A 23088-nucleotide genomic window follows, 5' to 3' on the forward strand; every position below is an offset into this window, starting at 1 on the left:
TTAAGTGAAAAACGGACTTTATAATGGTGTACTTTTTTTTCATAATCGATATTTTTATATATATATATATATATATATATATATATATATATATATATATATATATAATATTTTTCCTACAAGCCCCCCTTCTTTATTTGTGGTTACAAATATGCTTAAAATAATCAGTCGAAACTGAACAAAATATATTGTATGATGGGGAGAATGAGCATTGTAAATAAAACAAATAAAAAAAAAACTGTGCATATATTAGATTTCAAGGTTGAAAATCTGAATTTCAAATGTGTTTAATTTTTCATCTTTTGTGTTTTGAAGTGTGAAATTCGTTGAATATGTTAATAATTATCTTTCAGATTAGCAAAAAAAAAAAAAATTTTCATTATTTTTACAGAAAACACTACTTTTAAATCTTTGAAAAATAAATTAATAATTTTCTTTTAGTGAACCCAATATTGCTAATATACCATTATATAGAAAATGCTTTGAAGAATCAATACCAAAAGAAAAAAATCGATAAATAACTACACATTTTGCTAAAAATACAATGATTTCTTTTGGCAATTTGTTATGTGATATTACTTCATCTACAGAAGACCATACAGCATAAAAACAGTTGTTCTGTATTTACAAACAGTTATTACCCCCCTTTTCCCAAATTACGTCCAAGTCTACCCCTATGCGATGCCACAATTTTAAGGGTCAGCAAAATCTACTGAAAGTCTTTTTCACAAATTATAAAAAATTGAGGAAAAATCAATTTTATATGGTTTATAGAAAAAAACAGATTTATTTGGTTTATGGAACAAGTATATGATTCACAGGTTACAAATGGGAAAATGATTGTAATCATGAAATTAAAAATACATTTTTGAAAATAAAAAGATTTATGGTTGATGTAAAACAAAAATATCAGAAAAAAAAAGCAGTTTTATTTTATTTTTTATTTATAAGTATTTACTAGAAAAAATTTAAAGCTTGATAGAAATTTGCTGAATTTAAATGGGAAATATACATTCTGTAATCTTTTTGATGGGAGTGTGTGCAGGAGGGGATGGACAACTCACATTAAAGTGATTCCGTAGGAGGTGGTTAAATAAGTGAAAGGAAGTAAAAACACATAAAAATATAGAATTTTGAATTACTCGGAGGGCTTATAATTTAAGTGAGTTAAAAAGGTGGGTATAATTATGAAATGGATTAGTGCATACGAAACGGAATGAAAAAAGTTAATTTAATTTGGTGCGAATTGTTCATTGATTAGAGTTTAATTTTGGTATTGATGGGAGGGGTTATTTGAGTTTTTATTATTTATTATTATGAGTTATTATACATGTGAGAATCTGTTAAAGTAATCCGATGTATAAAGTCTGATCGTTATGCATGTCAGAGTAGTGTAGTCTGGTTTAATTTGATTTATTTCAAAGCGTACATATTACTGTTTGGAGACGATGTATAAATAAAAGGGTTCTGCTATTAGTTGGATTGGAGTGAATGTCGAACTAAAGATTATTATATATCCAGGTTTAATCTGCTGCTCTTAGAGTGGGGTGAATTTGATGTACATGTAGGGTTAAGTACAAGTTGGTCTAGAAGCGGTTAGGTCTATCTATCTATATAACTATATATATATATATATATATATATATATATAAATACATGGACATGCATACATATTCACATGTATAAACACGCATACATGCATACATACGTACATATACACACACATGGGCACATATATATGTTACGTATATGTCTGTTGGAAATTGTCTAGTGATTAAAATGACAGTTTTATCAATTTTATCAATGAATACGAGACACTTTGTTATAAAACAGACTTGGTTTATTTATGAAATATTCATATACACACAATGTGGTGACAGCAGAGGTGGTGGGAGAGGTGGGTAACAAAGTGACATTCGGTCCTCGTGTCGTCTATGCGTGTCTCTCTCTCTCTCTGTGTCTGCCTATACTTTGTTTACCATTTCACTTTTATGAACTTTCTCGACCTGGTAACCCATAAACCATTTGACGTCAATGATCCATATTTTGACCAGCCTGGGTGTTTGCTTTGACCCATGACCAATTTATGTCAGAGATCCCGGTCACTATAATTCCCGGGGATTCGATTGTCCATTTTCGTCGGCCCGGACACGAGTTCATTTTCATTTGCCTCTCTATAACATATATGCATACATATACATACACATAGATACATACAAGCATATCTATACATATAACCACACACCTGTATATACATACATACATACATTCGTAATTATTTGGGTCTGTCAAGTAGTAATTTCTCCAGATGTGGTATGTTGCCCCAATATATCTGTTTGTACAAATGGCTCGCTGAGATTCAATCATTTTGAGTATGCTAACTTAAGGTATACGTGTATATATTCCTGCATATCATTAATACATGTATATTGTTATTTCTACTTTAAATAAGGTGACTTTTGAATTTTGAACTGGTTATACTTGAATTTTTTTCCTGTGTTTGTATAGCAAGATTAGCTGTTTTTTGGTGTTTATTGCGGCTTTAGAGTAAGTTATTATTGCAACAGCTTCTGAAATGCAAAGATTACAGAATTTGGATCTTGGGGTGTAGGAGTCGGATTTTTTTCAATATATTCCATTTTAGCGAGTATGGGATTTTCCTGCATGATAGGTTTTTAATTATTTGTTAGGGAAGTGCCTGTGTTGCTATTTGCATTCACATTATTAAAGGAACTTATATGGTTGGAAATGCTAAGTTTTATTAGATTTGCCATTGCGCCAATATATGCGTGGGATTTAACATTTGTGTTTATGGTGGTTATATAGTTTAAGTTTCTATTCTGAGTATGGGATATGTCTGTAGAGGGGGGAGAGGTAATCTGGTCTGTGTAATTTTCAAGAGAGGATTCATGTGTAACTTGGGTGTTGCTTTGTGTCCCAATTATGGGGACATTGTCATGGAGGTTTTTAGAGTTGTCTAATGTTGTTAGTTCTGTGGTTACTGTGTTTTGACTGGGGTTGTTGGGATCCTATTAATTACATTTGCTGTTGTTAGTGGGAGTTTGGTAACTGTGGATGAGTATATGACATCTTTGTGCATGCAATCATTCATTAGAGGGCACAGTTTTTTGTTTTGGCAATTACAGTTTTGTGTAGGTGGTATCTGCGGGGGAGGGGGCCTGGGCTTTTCTTATCTTAGGGTTATTTGAGGTTATTATCGTTTGCGCTACGTTCAGCATGGTAGAGTAAGAAATTTTTATCAAGTTTTGTTTAATATAGTGGTGTACCTATGTGGATGTTTAAAGGAATGTTCAATTATTTGATTTTTTTTGCCTTAATTTATTGCTATTATTTTTATTTTGATTGTTATTGGATTTAGTCAAAGTATTGGTGTAATTTGAGTTGGGGGTTATGCTTGCTCAAAAAATCCCGGATAGCATTATTATTTTTCTTTTGGGTCATGTTATGGGTGATTACAGATTTGTTCTTGTTATTTTCTAGTTTATTTCTCTTATATTCAATCTTATCTGTGTATCTTGAGTTGCGTAAGGCATTATTATAAAAGATTGCAACTTGGTTAAATGTTTTTTGTTGGCTGATAGGCTTGATATCCTATTTGAGACGGAATTGATAATAGATCTGGGATGGTTCGATTGCTTATGTACATAGTGTACATTGAGTGTTATTTTCACAACGTTTCGGTCAATGTAACCTCTGACCATCTTCAGGTGTATCTTGTTGAACTCGGGCATCGTTCTGTTGAACTCTGGAATCTGCATAGAATTTCAAATGGAACCCTTGATTTAATCCACAGGAGTAGCATGGTGTCATTGCGTCAGGTATGACTTTGCAATTGTATTTTTCAGTGTCGCCCTACTGAGGATTAAACCTTCAGCCTCGACTGAATTTTACCAAGTATCCACTATGCTATGGATCCTTGCAGAGATTACATTGACCGAAATGTTGTGAAAATAACACTCAAGAGGAGAACAGTAGTTTGTGGGGATTTATAAATAAAATAATCAAATTCCACATCTTTATGGTCAAAAAAAACAAAAAAGTAAAATAGTCAAAAATTGATCTGGCTAATGGAAAGCATGCCTAAAATAAGATGTGGACTGTCGATGTGTTTTTCAAGCTAGTAGGTGAATATAAAAAGCCGGATTTTTTCAGTTGAACGTGTTGACCAGTTGACAGAGTTGACCAGAGTCGTCGGACCGGCACCACCCCATGCCCCTCTCTGGGAGAGCCCTGGGACTGCTACTATACCTCAACTCATACCTACATTAATGAACACACAGTCATACACAATATCTAACCCTTCTTTATGCCGATTTATATGAACTTTGTCCTTGAAATATTCCCAACTTTTCTTGCTGAATTTTGTTTTCTAATATAAAAAACAATGAACATTAACTCTTAACAACCTTTTATTAAATATAATTCTGTTCTTTCTAATGCTGTAATCTTCTATTTTTAAACACATATAAAATACATACTTATAATACTTATATAAAATCACATACTTAAATCATTCGTTGACCACATACTTAAATCATTCGTTGACATCTATCCTAATGACACGACCATCTACGGCAACACATCAAAGGCTGTAAATGACAAAGTTCTCTCTGATTCTCTCTCCTGTGGAACTCTGTTCCGTCTGCCTGCTTACCACCTGACTACAACCTGGATGTCTTCAAGTCCAACATAAACAAATTCCTAATGAACCGCCCCTTAAGTAAACACTTCATTAAATCTCCACACTAATGTACTGTACTTGCAATAACCCTTATCCCTGAGTGGCTTCCGGGCCTTGATAAACGGTGACCACCGTGTAAAAAAAAAATCTCTTTTACGAATGTATGCTTCTGAACTTTATATTTACTTTGTTTTGTTTTATTGTATATGTTTCTTGTTGTCTCACATTTAAATATAAACCTAAAACCTTCTTCATAAAAACATTTCTCTCTACCGACTCATTCCAAAGCACTTTGCCCAAATCAAAACCCCAAAATGTAAGCCTCCGAAAAGGTGTCGATTCCCCAAAATGTGTATATATAAAAAGTCGATTGTCTGCCCTTGTTGCTCCCATGATCCCATATTTCTGCCAGGTGTCGTTAGTGTCGTCAGTTCTCAAACAAGATGGAGTGAAGCAAACGTGTGATAATATTTGATTTTCTTAAATAAAAAAAAAACCCTACTTGATAGATTTACGTGATTTTTGGAATATGACATGTTCATGCAGTTATAAAGATTTTTTTTCAGATTTTTATTGTAAAAAAAATTTTTTCGGCCCATTTATAGACAAGCACCAACTTGTTTCTTTTCGTAAACTGCTTCAGCAATTTCCGGAACTCGGGTACAATAATTGTGTAATCATTTTTTTTTTTTTTTGATTGAATTGAACATTCTTTCATTGTTTTCCTGCTTTTTCAGCATCCTAAATTATATCTGTCAAAATATGCTTGCTTTTTGCTATCTGTATGCTGGTTATCTCCCTTAGATTTAAGGATCCATTGACATAAGCACCCAATATGCCTTGTTTGCGAGAACATCATTAAAAAAGAAAAGAAAAAAAAGAGCGTTGTTAAGGGTATGTTGCTTGAATTCTCTATGACGAAACGGATTATCCCTTCTCATCCACGAAATTATATTTTTCTATCAAGGGGGGATAACTCTCGTAGCTTTAATATCCTGTTTGTAAACTTTAATCTTCGTAAGTAGAAGTAATAAGTAAATATCTAAAATTGTCAATTTTTCTTTTATCCTGATATATTTAAATGTATATGGTTTAACTGTAGACAGCGCCGAAACGTTATTGGATGTTTATCTACTTTTTTCTTCCAATTCTTCTTTATAATTGATACAAAACAAAAATATCCGAACCTACAGGTTCAATAATTCGATTCAAATTTCGTATGTTTTCGACCTTGATATATGTAAATATATGCACATAAAAAGAAAAGCCTATTAAAAACTAGGTTTGGCTTTGTACTTGATGTTAGGCCTTCCTTAATCACGGCTATAGATACGGATATCACCACAAATACTTTCTTTTTTCATTTCAGTCGTACGAATAATTGAGCGATTGCTGCTCGGCTTAGTATTTTATTTTAACAAAAGTTGCCAGTTTTATTCGTTATTATTATTATATATTTACATAATTTTTTTAAAATATTTATTTAGTTAGACTATTTGTCGTTCTCTATAGCCCCCCTCCTTATTTCTTTCGTGATGACAATTTAAATGAGTTTATTCCAATTTAGATAAAAAAAAAAAAAGTGGACTCTCAGAATTTTATTTTCCTACTTAATCCTTGTGTGCGTTTTTTTTTTTTTTTTTCTTTATATATATATATGACAGAACAAAGTCCTACCCAAGGAAATGCTTCTTTTAATCACGGCCTTTTCGACGTTAACTGTGGGTGGAGTGTTTCTATTAAAATTTCTTGTTGGTCGGAATAGACATACCCGACCTTTAAGCTACGAATGTCCGGTAAAAATGGATGGTAAGACTGTTCTTATTACGGGGGCAAACTCTGGAATCGGTAAAGAGACTGCCAAAGGATTGGTCTCTTTAGGGGCCAAAGTGATCATGGCTTGCAGAAACTTGGAGAAAGCTGAAGCTGCCGCTGAAGAAATTCGTCGACAAACTGGAGTTGACCCCAACCAAGTGGTGATTATTCAACTGGACACCAGTGATTTGGAGTCAGTCCGAAACTGTAGTCGAAAAGTAAGTAATATCGCTTTTCGTTTTTCTTTATTTAAAAAAAAAAAAACTAGTAGTAAAAAATTCATACGTGTTATCAAAGGCAAGTTACTTTCTGGAAATGTTTTTAGTTGTTTGATTCATTTTAAAACGTGTATTCGGTTTGAAAAACATAGTATCGAGTTTTGTGAGAACAAGTAAAATGGCCACGAATTGACACCTAAATATTTAGTTTTGATAATGACTTAAAATAAAAAAAAATTGTAAAAAAAAAAAAAAAAAAAAAAAAAAAAATATTCAAAACGCACCCAATATATTCTATCGTGACATGTATTTGGGTTTCTAATAGTATAACCTACCTGGATAAGGTTTTTTTTTTTTTTTTTTTTTTTTTTTGCGCTTTTCAATTTATTTTAAAGCGTTTATTTTCTTTGAAACAAAAGTAGTAAGTTAAAACAAAAGTAAAAAAAAAAAATGTCGGTCTTACCAACTCTTGTTGTTAAAAAATCGAAAACTAAACAAAATATTCATAAAAACTTATCTAATAAATGTCACCAATTGTGTGAAAATATAATATTCTACCAGTATTTTGTTTATTTTACGATTTTTGAGTGATTATCGAGACTCAAATTTGACCATGTTATTTTTTGTTCCAACTCAGCAGGTTTTACACTATTTTTAACTAAAAAAAAAACACTTTAAAATAAAACAAAACTTATCCATGTAAGTAGAAGTGTAACTTAGCTTGCTTTTGGTGACATTAAATTGTCGTGCATTTTTTTATCCCACCCCCTTTTTTTTTCTTTGTTAGCTATTCTGGGAAATCACTAACAGATACTTAATACTTTCTAAAATCTTTAATTTCATCATAAATGTAGCCAAAATTGTTCTAAGAAGGAATTTCAGGCATGTTGTACAATAGACAATAAAATGAAAAAGTGGTCAAAAAGCAAATGTTGTAAGAAATTTTTTCTCTACACACCAAATGAAACTCCACAAACAAAGCCATACCTTTAACTCAAATTTTATTCAAGATGTATCAGATTAAAGTTCTTTGGTCACGGTAAGTCCTTGCAAAAACAGTGGCTGAATTTGCTATCCATTGCAATGGAGCCGTTAGTTATGATTCCTTTGTGGGAATGTTAGTTCGGGGTTTCCTTAGAAGGATGTACATGGTGAACAAGGCGTGAATGTTGTTGCCCAATATGGCATATTTTGGGACCTTGTGGTCTCTGGAAGAAATAGGAATAATTTCCCATGATCAAATATATCAAACCGAACACTGTAGAATATCCTCATTGGGTAAAATAAGTTCAGCAATTATGTTGTCTCTGTATTTAAAGAAATGTCCTCCGCCCACCCACTGCATGGTGTCCAATGAAGGTAAAATCCTGGCACTCTATAACAGAGCTCCGCTGTGTGAGTCTTTTCCATGCCATGTTCATTTGTCAGACTGAAAAATAACGCACATGTAATACAAAATTGGCGCATTCAAATTGAACCACCAATCAAAGACCGTCTAGCAAATCATGTTAGGCGGGTAAACAAAATGGCGTTGGTTATGGAATTTCTCACACTGTATAACAAATGTTACCACTGGCAAGATAAATTGCTCTTCTACCTACCCGAATAAGTTTTTGGTGTTTTAATTTACTTTAAAGTGTTTAAGTTTGAAACGCAAATAATGCTGAACGCTTAAGTTAAAATGAAAACAGGTTCCAATATTTGGTGTACCGAGAATCTCTCAAAAATAAAAATACTTGTAATAGTTTGTAAATAAAATGATAAGCATGCCATTCTTTTTTTTTTTTTTTCGTAGCGCTGATACAAAACCATTGAAAATTAGACATCTCCAGCAGATTAACATGGTTTTGGGCATGTTCTCGGCTATTAACTGAGTCAGTTATGTAAAAGAATCTTTGTGAATATAGACAAGGGTCATTCCAAAAGTAATGTCTCTTATTTTTTATTCTGCCCAAATGGATCCACCAAATAAATATCACCATGACATTTATTTTTTCATTTATTTTTTTTTGTAATTTTATTTATGGTCCTATTTTTAACTAGCAGGCCCCGTGTACCTGTATTGCCTGTTGGAAGCAAGAACAGCGTTGATGAAGCCCCCTCCCCCATCCCCCACAGGTAAACAAATTAAACTATGGTTGTCAGCCTTGAAAATTAGTGGGCACTGGTGTTTGTGTCCCAAATGAAATCATCTAGTTTCTACAGTCTGGCACAATCTGAAGTGGCAATCCAGTGAAAATCACTGAATGCCACTGAGGGTTACTTGCAAGTAGTGTTGGTTTGGGGAGATTACTGGTGGGTACTTTCATCTACTGGTAGGCATCGGCTGCCTTTGTAACTGGCAGTCAAAGGTGATCATGATCAGTATCAACCTTCATATGACTGCTGCGAACTGAAATCGTCTGTTTTCAACATTTCGGCATTGTTGCGCACTGGCATCTACTAGCTGCCTGTGACAGGCACTGATGATCACTGGCGGTTAGTGCTGTTTGGAGGTGGTTGCTTGCATTTACTGGTGGACACTGGTTGCCTTTCCAACTGTCAGTGTCTGTTTGTGGTGCTCACTAATGGCCATAATCAGTAGTTACTTCTATTGGACTGCTTTTAAATAAAATTGTCTGTCTTAAATAGGGAACACTGGTCATTTATGTTTTTAGGCATTTAATTGTGTTTGGTTATTGTTGGTCGCTATCAATCCTAACTAGTGCCGAGCCACATTTCACTGCTTTGAAATGAAACGTCTTCAGTATTCATGTACTGTCATCCATTGTATGGTAGCATCATCTATTTGCGAGCACTGCTGGACACTGATGGTCAAGACACTGACTCACAGTGAATTTCAGGTGATTACTGTCATTATTGGGCAGTAGTAGGCAGTATTTAAGAGTGGTGGACTGTTTGGATATACGTCCATCAATGACAACCTGGATGATCTTATGTAAGAAGGATCTAATTATATTTAGTATTCGTCCAGTTAACCCATACAATTTAATTTTCATTATCAACCCTTCATGGCAGAGTTTGTTAAAGGCATTGGATATATCAAGGGCTACAGCTCTGGCTTCACCCACTTCCTCCAGCACATGGTATATATGTTTAGAGATGACTGTTAAGATATTTGTGATAGAATAACATTGCCTAAATCCATACTGTTTGTCAGGGAGAAGATTAGCTTTTGCAAGGTTGTGAACTAGTGCCTGATTGATTAATGTCTAAGATTTTAGTGAAGAGAGGGAGGAGACTGATAGTGATAATTGAGAGGGTCAATCCTTTTACCAAAATTCTTGTACACTAGTATCACAGAGACCATCTTCCAGCTATTAAGGAAGCAAGATTCAGCAAGGCATTTGTTGTAAAGTTTGAAAAGTATGAGGGCTAGCTCAGCTGAGCATTGCCTAATTAGTATAGAAGGGATGAGGTCCGGTCCAGATGCCTTGAAGGTGTCTAAGTTTTTTATAATATCACAGGGATGAGAAGAGGTGATTTTTCAGATGATCAAGTGTGGTTTCTGTCCGCATATTAGATAAAATGTTATCAAAATATATTTTTTAGTGTTTACTTCGAAATTTTTTAATTTAATTTTCCTGAATAATTTTAAAATCAAGACTAAAAAATATATTTTGTTTGTAAAATATTTTATTAAAAAAATCCTTCTGAAAAAAATTCATTTCAAAATAAAGACTAGTTTTCATGTAGAGTTTTAAAATTAACCTGGAATTGAATAAATATCAGAAGGAACTCTTCTTCATTATATGCCAGCAAGATTTGACAAGACCTCCGCTAAACAAAAAGCATAAGTTAAAAAGAAACTTTTATTAAAATAACCCTAATTTTTGCCAAATTAAACTTAGAGTTAAATTAGGGTTTAAAAAAAGTAAAAAAAATGGCATGAAAATTTTATCATGTGCTTAGGTTTAAAGATAATACACCAAAAATTATATAAATTCATCAGATACTTTTTTTCTTTTAACATGAAAAACGCATTTTAATGGCAAAATGTCTTTCACCAGTTTCTCTTAACATTAAAGGCAATAGCAAAGGGACATAATTCAGCATGCACTCAATAATACCTACCGGATGAATTTGCATAAATTTTGGTATACAGTCGTTTCTAACCTTAGAGATACATGGTAAAGTTTTTTGGATTTTTTTACATATTAGAATAAAGTTGAATAAGCGTCTAATTTTATTTATTTTTGTCTTTTTATTCAGGTTTCATTTTTACATTGCATTGTTATTAGACTTTTAAATTAGATATTTTATTTTGTTAGATTTTTTTCAGTAGAGCATTATCACTGTCAACCAAGAGAAAAGCCTATCGGCATATGTATGCTATGTGATGTATGGACAGTGAAGGTTGAGGACACGCATTGCTTGTGGAGAAATGAAAAGAATGATATGATGGATGTGTAATGTGGGTTTTAAAGGCAGACTTAGTTCTAATGATGTCAGAGGAAGATTAAAATCTAAACAGTATGGGGAGATGTGTGCAAAAGAGTAGACTTTGTTGGCATTGTCACGTTGAAAGAATGGACAAGTTTTTTGGATAGTAGATGTAGAACAGTTAAGGTAGCTGATCCAGTTCACAGGGGAAAGCCAAAGAAAACATGAGTGGAAGTGATAAAAATGGACATTATAGTAAGAGGGATAAATACAGATCTGGGCAGTGATCGATTAGTCTGGAAGTAAATTTCTTAAAACTGTCCAATGCATGCCAGTATGGAAAATAGATGTTAAATGAAATATGATGATGAGGATGCTGTTATTTGATTTAGCATCACTAGAAGGAGATGCATCATTCCTCATATGAGCCAGTGTCCCACCATGTTAAGATTTTATTTGGACCTTGAATATTGTGCTATTTTGAATATTTTGTCAGCGTTTACATTTGGATATCCTGACAAATTCCTGTACAGAGAGACTGTAATGAGATTTAAAACTGTCGTTAAACCAAATATAATGATTATCCTTATTATTTGGATTCTTCAGACGACTGTTCTCAATCTTGAGAAAAAACTTGTAGCATAGTGGATAAGGTTCTTGGTAAAATCTAGTTATAACTTAGACTCTTTTGGAGGTTGAAGGTTTAATTCTTAGTGCAGGCGACACTCTGAAATACAATTGTGAATTACTTAGGACTTCTACACGGTCATAGCTGATGGAATGATAGTAGGCTACCCCTGTGGAGCAAATAAAGAGTTTTGTTCAAAATTCTGTGCAGATTCCTGAGTTTGATAGAAAAATTCTTCAGTTCAGCAAGATAAACCTGAAGAACGATTGAAATGTTATGAAAATAACACTCAAGATGAGATGAGTAGTTTGAAGAATCCAAATAGTACAAATCATCAATCCTCGTCTAAAAAAAATTCAGAAACTTATGTTGATATGCAATCATACGAAAAAAATGTATCTTTGTTTTCTTTTTCTTTTTCTGTTAACAACATGAGAGTAAAGTGTTCTTACATTTTTTTTTTTAATTGTGCTCTAAACGTGATAACCTACAATGATTTGCATTTTTTTTATCTTTGATAATTGTGCTCTAAATGTGATAACCTACAATGTTTTTTGTTTTTTTGTCTAATTTGAAAGTTCTACAAATTTAAATTTTAATCTTATCAAAATACAATGTAGCTTTTGGTAATTTAAAAAAATTTTGTAAATTCATTCTTGTTTTATAATGGTGAACTTTCAATAGTAGAAATCTTGCTTTAGTAAATAAAACGATAAGCACACCATTTTTTTTTTTTTTTTTTTTTTTTTTTTTTTTTTTTTTTTTTTTCGTAGCTCTGACACAAAACCATTCAAAATTAGACATCTCCAGCAGATTAACATGGGTTGGACATGTTTCCCGGCTATTAGACTCAGCTATGTAAAAGAATCATGGCGAATACATACAAGGGTCGTTCCAAAAGTAATGTCTCTTATTTTTTATTCTGCCCAAATGGATCAGGAAGAATGGCAAATTGCATTGTTATAACTGAACTTATGCATTCATGATCTGAAAGTTTTATGTCTCTGTTGCAGATATTGACGTGGTGAGACGTGTCATGGGTGTGAGTTAGAAGTAGAGATGTCATTGAATTCCTGGCAACAATGCATTGAGAATGGTGTTGACGATGTAGAAAATGCATAGATTCTTTCCTTGATCGACAGTTATAACTTTGCTGATTAGTAATAGCAAAAGTTTCCTGAGCTCACTCCATCAACCCTTGAAATCACAATAGCACTAGCTCCTCTCTGTGCTTCAATTCTCAATATCCACTGATTATTTGAATAAGCACAGATTTCAAGGGAGTTCTACTAAAATAATCATACTTAAAAAAAAAAAAAAAAAAAAACACTTTAAATCCTCAAAATATCACTATTTTGTTTGGAAATAAATATCTTTTCACATGCATTACTAAATCACCTACATGATATATTTAAAGAGTTTTAACAAATTAATGATAAACATGTTAATGCCATGAAATGGCAGTTTTTTATATTTTTTTTTATTCCCCCTCTCCCCATTCTTTTCTAAGTGCATTACAACTCCTCTATGAGGAATTTCGTTTCTAAAAGAAATTTATCTGGAGACATTTCTTCTTTTTTTTTTTTTTTTTTTTTTTTTTCTATGTACAAAATAAATTGGCATTTTTTCTTTTTTTTTTTTCTGAGTAAATCAATCTTTTTCTATGCATTAAATTTATAATTGTATGTTTTCTCTTTTTGTAGTACAAATTTTTAATTACCCTACTAAAAAATATTGTCTTCATTTCAACGAAAGTTAAGAAATTTGACTGTTTTGCTAAAACTATTATTGCAGATAATCCTAGCAGCAACTGTTTATAAAATTAGTGATAAATACCGCATTTAAAAAAAAAAAAAAAAATAATTTTTCTATTTTGCTTAAAATATAAGAATGCAGATTGTGACTCTTTTATAAAATAGTAGATGCTTAGAAATACTGGTTATCAAATACTTAACTTTCAAACTTTAATTCTAGTCAGAAATGACTTTCTAACAGCCAATTAAAAAAAAGATTCTACATTTTTTTTTTATTTTAATTTTTTTTATTTTTTTTTTTTTTTTAAGCAATTATGTGTGAACACCCTAAAGATCTTTGCATTAAAAAAAAAAAAAAAAAAAAAAAAAAGAATTTATAGTGAGTAATCAGTTTTGTATATAAATTTAAAGTAGAATGATCTCATTTTCTGGACATTCTTGTCTTTAAGAGCAATTAGCTCTCCAAATTTATTTAATATTTTTTTCAAGTTGAAAAGTTAGTATAAAAAAATAATTACCCTATTACTAACCTGAGTTTCAAGTGACAAGCCCACCTAAAAGCATCTTTCCATGAACATGTTGCATCACTAACCTCAAATCTGAGTGACAAGCACCCTCTAAAAACACAAACTCCTTTAACCTTACTTCTAACCCTAGTTATGACTGGCAAGCTCCTCCCTTCTTTAATCCTACCACTAACCCTAAGTCCAAGTAGCAAGCCCCACCCATGAAAAACCTGTCTGAACCGTGTAATCGTAAAAAAAAGTCTTTCTCCTCAAAAGAAGTGATTTCCCATAAAAAATTAACTGCCCTATAATGTTAAAATGACCTGGAAGTGGTGGATTATTATTTTACATTAAATTTATGTGAAAATCTAAATTTTAAAATTGATATTTTTGGTCCCCCGACAAAAGGAGGGTGGACCTGTAACTTCACCCTTATCTGTTTGTCTGTGTGCACTTTTCTCAATAACTACCCCTTGGAATTTAAAAAAAATTTGCACAAACATTAAACATATGAGTAAAAAAGTAACGGAACGGATTTTCCAGGAAACTCCGGTTGCCCCTCTAGAGGTTTCTTTCGGGTTAAAGTAACTAAAATTGACACTTTTATGCTTATTAAAAAAAATTGATGCCTTGGATTTTTATAAAACTTTCTAAAAAAGTTGTAACTAACTGATTTCTATATAATTTTGTATGTTCTTCGCGATAACTCTTGGGTGTGCCCCAGGGACTTTTTTAAGGCTAATAAAAACACTCCATTTTGGGGACTATTTTAACCATATTTGTCAAATTTTCTGTGTATGTCTATTTAGCAGTTTTACATGGTGCTGAACTCAAATTTAAATATGTTAAGGCCGTAGGGACTTTTGGGGCTAAATAGAGGGGTGGCAAATAATGGACTTAGTCATTTCTTGTTTTGCATGGTATAGAACTCAAATTTACATATGTTAAGGCCTAAAACTGCACCGTTTGTTCATTTTCACCAGGAGTTGACGTCCCCTGGGGACTTTGGGGGCTTAATAGGTGGATGGGATGCTGAAAGTAGTCATTTTTTTTTTTTTTTTTTTATGCCTCATTCACTGTTCACTCACGGGGGGGGGGGGGCATGCATGCTCCACTTGTTTTTTGTTTTTTGTTTGCTTTCAGTTTGTTCAGACGTAATTGCCTTAAACCTTACCACTAACTTGAAGTCAGTGACCAGCCCTCCCCTCCTATAAAGACCCTCTTATAACCACACATAATCGTTTTTTACAAAAAATTTCCCCATTCTCAAAAAACAAAAAAAAAAAAAAAAAAAAAAAGGAACAAACTCACAGGATTTATCTCTGGTAGAAAAGGAATGATTAACTACTCTAAAACGTTACAATAGCTCTGAAGTCTGGGAATATTATTATATTAGATTCTAAAATAATTGTTTTTAGTTTTTTTTTTCTCTCTGCCAAGTTTTTCCAGGTGTTCACAATAACTGCCTAAAAAGGTAAAATTTCATATTTTGGGGAGACAGGTATTAGCGGAAGAGTGTCTATCTGCAATAATTCCAAAATATCTATATATATGTAAAGTAGAGTTATTTATTGCACTGGCATTGATATTAAAAGCCTACTTTTTTATTTCGAAAGTGAATACAACTTTTATACTTAGTTGTGAATATATTTGCAACTCCAAAAAATAATACTAATTTGTATACATTTTTAAAAACAAACTCTTATTAATTCACTGTTTGTTTCCTTATTGGATGATTAGTTTAATTTCACCATAGTGCACTGTTCTATTTGTGTATATTTTCTACATTGTGCATAATTGCATAGAATTTGAAGCTGCATTTGCAATAAATATCCATTTCTTTCTATGGAATATAGAATATTTGGACCTGTAGAACAAAATTTAGTTTCTAGTCAGAAAAATAGCTGCTGAGGAGTCCAAATTGGTACTTGGCAGGTTTAGTTCAACAATGTGTGTGCTGCGTTAATTTGTCAAGTTTTGATATGCACGAGTTGTTAGCTCAAATGGTAGTGAATACTGCTATAGAGCTAAATGTTTTGATTTTGGTTCTAGCTGATGGCACCCGAGTCATATTTTTTTTAACTTTTGAAATTACTACTATATGTTGGGTACAATTTAATAATTATAGAATTGGCTCTATGATAATAAATACAGAAATCAGAGCAAAAATTAGAATATATTTAAGCATATTTTATGACTTGGGGATGCTGGGTGGCTTGCTAGTCTTATATTAATTTTTAAACAGTTCTAATATTATTTTTCAGTTCCTTGTACATAAAATGCATTGCAATTGAACTTTGAATTCTGTAATTTTTATTTTAATGTATATATGGTGTTGAAGGTATTACAGCATATTTATGTGTATTTACTGAAGATTACTACAAGTCCAATGTAAACAAGTTCATATTGAGCCCTCTCCTTAAATAATCCGAATTTTACCCAAACTACGCCATTGATGATTGACACTACCACCTTACAATCATTAACCCCTATCCTCAAGTGGCCTTCAGACCATTACAAGTGATGATTTCCTTGTAAATAAAAAGAACATTAATTTCTGGAGATTTTCAATGGCATATTCTAATTCCTTTTGCAAAAATATACTTTTATGACAAATTTTATGTCTTAATAAAGATTTTTCCTATATCAAGCCATGGTCATAAAATCATTAGCAATAGATGGAGGCTACTAAACTAATTAGGGAATGCATAAAACTTAGGAACATCACGATAGTTAGTCAATACAGAACTCTGAAAATGTGACAGTGATACATGTTCATTCACACAATTGAGACAGCACATTCAAGACTGCAGAACAAAATACGAAAGGAGATTGCCGGTACATCTCTGAGTAAACACCCATGTGATTATGCAGATGGTCTAATGTGAATGCATATTGTCGTAGGTTTGGTCTGTTCAGCTGCAGCAGAGGGTGGTATTTAAGCACTGCAGTAAGGCAAGAATCATGAAATAATTTGTAGGCAACAAAATCAACTGTTACATTCTGGCGAGTAGACAGCAGATCTAATCCAAGCAGATCACATACTCCAGAGGGAACAAAGTTGTGGCAGGGAATATGTAGCATATATCAGATGACATGACATTGTGGACCTTCAAGAGAATTGGAACATCTTGCCTACTCTAGCAGGCACTAGGAACCCATATTCCAAGTGGGGACAAATCATTGCCTTGTGAAGCCTAGTCAGAAAATAAGTCATAACATTTTTACTGAAAACCTGATCTAAAAAATGTGACAAAATGCATATGGTCATAAAAAGGAAAACATCCAAACATGCGAGGCACAAAAATAGCCATATTATTTTTATTTGAATTTGAAAAAATTTAAGTTTTTTTTTCTTTGATCAAGCTGTTTCCATTTATGCCATTGAGATATTTTAAGCATTTTAATAAAATTTTAAATAAACAACCGTTTCGCCATTATAAAAAAGGGGAAATCCATTTCTGAATTCTATTAACTTACTAAACATTCGTCCACAAAATAAAACAATATTCCTAAACAGATATTTCTTATATTGAGATGAAAAGAAAATTGTTGAATTAAAAAAAAATAACAAAATTTGGTTAATTAATAAAATCTTTTTGCTCAGCAAAATTCAAATCAGTTAACTTTACTACTGAGATCACATATACATATATAAGCACTACATAAAATAGGGTGCTGCTGTCGTGTAAACTTGAATTAATTTGAAACAAGGTGTTTTGAACTCACTGTTAGTCTGTTCATCTTCCTTCCACAGCAGGATGACATGACACAAGGGTCCGGAATTTGACTAAAAACAGCGTCCTAGAGGAAGAGTACTCTGAATTGCAAAAAATATCTGGATGATTAGCCATAAAATAACTTCTTCTTAAAAGATGAGAAGGTAAAGCCTAGGAGGGTGGGTCTCCTAGAACCACACAGAACCAGAACCATTCCTCGACCAACAGAAGCCAATTCAACAATGACATAGACTTTGGTGACTTTTAGGCTGAGAGAAAAACCACCATTTCAGCCGATGTACTCTCAGGCCTTCTTTCAGATAGTAGTGCCTTTCTCAAAGACTTAGATCCATCGTTTTTTCTTAATCTCATACTCAACAGCACGAATAACTGTAAACATCACTGATATGACACTAGTCTGTTGCCGGTTCATATTTTCTAACAAAAATGTTACCCCCTCTCCGAAAAATATATACTAACCATGGAATCATGAATAAAACTCGCAATCTTTTCTGCAAATAATCTTCAGTCTATACCAGACTTTTCTACCTGTCTTTATTGCTGTTCAATGATATTTAGGGACATTCCCTGGTGGTGATTAGCAATAAACTAGTCCCTTCTCAAAGGATGAGAAGGCAAAACCTGGGATGGTGGACCTCCTAGAACTGCACAGGACCAGAACCATACCTCAGCCAACAGGAAAGAAGCCATCTCAACAGTGGCCGAGACTTTGGTAATTTAGAGATTGAGGGAAAACTTCAGTTAGTGAGAAAAATTAGCCCAACTTTTGTATTCATTCATTTTTCTTATAATAGTTTTTTTCATTTTGTTTCTTAAAAACACATTTTTTATTTTAAATTGTTAAAAAAATTTTTTTATTTTTCTAGGTTTATGCAACCGAGTCCAAACTTGATGTGTTGATAAACAATGCTGGCGTTGGAATCGGCCACGTGAAACTCTCCAAGCAAGGTTATGAATACACGTTTGCAGCCAATCATGTTGGGCATTTTCTCTTAACACACCTTCTCCTCGGCTTGTTGAAAAAAAGCCGTCCAAGTCGAATCATCAATGTAAGTTCTGTGCGTCACCAAGGTGTGTCTAAAACGCTTTCTTACAGTCGTGCACCTAAACCAGGATCTGATATGTATTATCCCGGACTTTTTGGCTATGACACCAGTAAACTCGCCCAAATTTTTCATACTAATATTCTGGCCAAACAGCTTGAAGGACAGGGTGTTGTTGCTAACAGCATGCACCCAGGGTATGTATCATCTGGAATCTGGTATAAAGATGCTTACAAGAAATCTGTTATAAAGTTTATGAGACTATTTGGAAGCTTGTCTTCCATTATTGGACGTACATCAAAAGATGCTGCTCAAACTCTGATATACATGGCAACAGACCCAGAACTAGAAAATGTCTCTGGACAATATTTTGAAAATGTAGCAATATCTGATCAATTATCACCATTTGCTAAGGATCCAGAAATGGCAAAGAACATGTGGGATGTATCAATGGAAATGTGTGGATTGACTAAAAAAATTGAATAAATACTTTTTTGAAAAAAAGAATGAGTGAAGGAAATTTTACAAGGGAAGTAACTCATCTTTCCGTTGTGATGAACTTTAAAGAAAACATTTTTTCACTTTGTTTTTATTTTTTGTTTAAATTTATTTTAGCTGGAAAATTATTTATAAAGCATACTTTTATAATTATGAATGGTTTTATAAATCTCGAATTTTTCTTCATCTCTCCTGAACGCTAGCAGTTTAATAATACAAAATAAGTTCTGATAATATAATTATAGTTTATAAAATTTAAATTTGAATAAATGGTGGTCAGATATGTCTATGACTGACTAATAAAGAATTTAGTAAATGTATTTTGGAAGAATCATGAGGATCTTACAGAGTGATAACTCCTCCTTCTCTTCGGATGGACTGAAAAACATTTTTGTTTTTATAATCTATATTCAAACCAAGAAGTTATTTATGAAAATCTTACCTTTTATATTTAAAGATTGCCCAGATAATTTAGTATTTTTCTCCATTTGTCCTAAACACTAGTCCAGTTTAATAATACTAAACTAGCTCTGATAATGAAAATATGTTGCTAAGATATGTTAGTTTCTTTGGAGTCTGTAATCATTGTTTGTCGCAAAATGTAATCACTGTTTGGAGGATTATAGGAAACTATGTAATAATTAATAAACTGCTCATTTTGATTTGTAATTCACGTTATTTACTGAAAAATTACAACTTATATAAGTTGAGTTTTTTTTTTTTGCTTTAACATTGATATTATAAGCCTACTTTTTCTATTTAAAAATTATTGAAACAAACTTCATATACTCAGTTATGGATATGCAAGCAATTTCATGAAAGTTAAAAAAAATTTGCATATTCCTTTAAAAAACGTATTTATCAAAAAATCATTCCTTTTTATTTATGGTTTCTTAGTAAAATGAAACAAGTCATTTAATATTTAGCTTAATTCTTTTTATGTATAGTTTCTACATCATGCATAAATGTATAAAATTTAAGATGAAAACGTTCTAGTACACAGACACACACACACATATATAATATATATATGTGACCTTGTCGGTGTGTGTACAAAATGTCTTTAGTAAGCTCCTTTCTGAATATTTGGTTTATAGACTTAAAACTTGATATATAGGGTATTTGGACCTCGGGAACACTTTAAATTTGATTTTTAGACTGTAAAATTATATTCTAAGGGATCAAAATTGAAAATAAAAGCAGTTGACTATAGCAGGAGTAAATTAACTAACTTCTGAGCATGTGTACATATACATTTTTAGCTTAAAGTTGCTTAATCTTTAGCCTTTTTTTATCCATCTGGTGATAGCGCAGGTGCCAACAATGAAGGCTAAAATGCTAAATACCTACTATTGCTCTAGTACTGAATGTTTTGGTTTCAATTCTAGCTACTAATAAATACGAAATTTGCATTAATTAAAAATATCATATTTAAGCATATTTTATGCCCAGGCAATGCAAAGTTGTGTGTGTGTGTGTGTGTGTGTGTGTGTGTGTGTGTCTATAATATAAAGCTTGAACATCTGTGTGTGTCTGGTCACGAATAGGCTCCTATATGGTTGACTATTATAGAAAACTGATCACATATGATAGATGTATCGAGACACAGGAATGGGTATTTTTAATCTGACATATTGATGATTCATTAAAATTGTGGGGTCTGCGTACACGCCTGGTCCACAAAGTATGGAAATAAAAAAAATTTAAAAAAAACGTTTACAAGTGTTTTTGATATAGATGTACATAATAATACTTTGATAAGTATGTTTTAACTTAAATAGGGATGGTATAATAAAATTGTGGGGTCTGCGTTCGTGCCTGGCCTTCATAGAATGGAAATAGGCACAAACTTTAATAAAGACTTTTCATATCTAGCTGCGTAAATATACTTTGATAATTATGTTTGTTTGAAGAAATATGGTATGATAAAATTATGGGGTGTTCGTTCACACCTGACCTCCAAAGAATGGAAATATGTCACAAAGGTTAACAAGGTTTTTTTAATATAGATCTACAGAATATTGTGATAAGTGTTTCAGTGTGAACAGGTATGGTATAATAAATTATGGGGTTTATCTATTTAATTTTACTTTCATCATATTTTGCTTTGGTTTTGATACCCCCAAATTCGAAGCTATCTCTTTACAACCCTTCACTCTTAAGTTACTTAACATAAATTTTAGAAGACATCTATTAGACATCAAAGATTACATCAGCTGAAACGTTGTGAGAGTATGATCACAATGAAAATAATCTAGTTCTCAAAAATTTGTGAACCATTCGTTTCAAAATTCTTTTAAAAATATAAAATATGTAAAAAAAAAAAATATAAAATTTTTTTTTTTTTTTTTTATAATTGCTAAAAAAAATAAAAATCAACGTATTGTACACTCCATTTAAAAATAAATAAATGGTGACATATTTTACTAATTGACAATTTTGTTCTCGTTTTTGATTCAATGCTTGCCTTTTGAAGTAAATTTGATTCTTTTCTCTTTTATGTTGCACTGTATTAGATTGTTTGGGAAACGTTGCTACATTTTTTTTCTTCGGATAAAAAAGATCCTTTTTAATAGAATTAAATCAGTTAAAGTTTTACCTTAATTTTCCTGTAAATCAAACTGCAAGGTCTGCCTACATTAGGCTTATGCAGTTATTGTGGCGCCATTGATCTAGACGGCTACTAAAGGCCATATCTATCAGACTGTGGTTTGAATGATCCTTCTCTATAATTGTGAAACTTGGTCAATGACAGAAGTTTATTTTGACATGAAATTTTCAACAACTACCTTTGTTACAGTCTACAACCGTGAGGATCAAGTACCAATTCAAGATCTGCGTCAATGATTGAATCTCTGAATCTTGCTGATCACCCTTCTCCAATGTCATCTAAAACAATTCAGGCATGCAGCTTGGCATCTGGAAGGAGAGATCCTTTCTACCTGATTGCGGCAAACGTGCTGTTGGGCAGCTGAAAACATGAATAGTGACAATCAAAGATGACTTAGCAACACTATCAAGCTCACAAATATTTGGTCTTTCACTATTAAGTTAGAATTGGTTAGCCATATCGTGTGACTTAGTTCTCGATTGTCAAAAGTAAATTACAATGGTTAGAAATGCTGTACTTGTTCTGGAAAAAGCCCACTTGACCATGATGATGATGATTATTATGATCACTTTAATGTCTGTTTTATACACTGACTGCATTTGATGGCCTTTAGAACTTGACTTCCAAACTAACCTATCTATGGCCAGGTTTTTATTCATCCATCTTTCTCTCAAGCCCATTTTTATCACTTCCCCCATTGTTTTCCTTGACTTTCCTTACTAAACTAAACCTACTATCTCAACTAGTCTGATCTTCACACATACTGCCTCAGAGTTAATCTTTCTCTGAGCTCTCAGATCTAAGCCTGTCTTTAAGACTCGCATTACACATCCATCGTATCGTGTCATTTCTCTCCATGCAGCGCATGTCCTCTACCCTCACTGGCTAAATGTCACTTCCCTACATCATTATACTGCATACATATGCCTGATAGATTCTTCCCTCAGTCGACAGTGGTAATGCTGTATGAACTAAACATGTTACCTCAACTGTTCTACATCTACTAACCCGAGAACTCTCAGCTATTTTTTCAACATGGCTATACCATCAAGTCTTCTGTTCTTCACACATCTTATAACAAAATTTCTTAACAACCTCAGTAGCTTCACCATTCACATATATTTTGTGCACATGCGAGTTATGGATATTCATTGTTTTACACTTCTTACATACAAACTGGTTGTTTTCTC

General features: G+C 32.5%; 1 protein-coding gene across 1 annotated transcript; it reads left to right on the forward strand.

Annotated features, from left to right (window-relative positions):
• The first annotated feature begins 5554 nt into the window (after positions 1–5554).
• On the forward strand, positions 5555–21713 carry LOC145279838 (retinol dehydrogenase 14-like). Its single transcript, XM_080131278.1, has 2 exons — positions 5555–6735; positions 18613–21713. Exons 1-2 carry the CDS (start codon positions 6388–6390, stop codon positions 19273–19275), a joined length of 1011 nt encoding a protein of 336 aa, XP_079987404.1. The 5' UTR covers positions 5555–6387; the 3' UTR covers positions 19276–21713.
• Positions 21714–23088: the final 1375 nt, after the last annotated feature.

This window comes from Euprymna scolopes, chromosome 7 (genome assembly GCF_053919585.1).
Source record: "Euprymna scolopes isolate OS-2025 chromosome 7, ASM5391958v1, whole genome shotgun sequence".
Taxonomy (NCBI): domain Eukaryota; kingdom Metazoa; phylum Mollusca; class Cephalopoda; order Sepiida; family Sepiolidae; genus Euprymna; species Euprymna scolopes.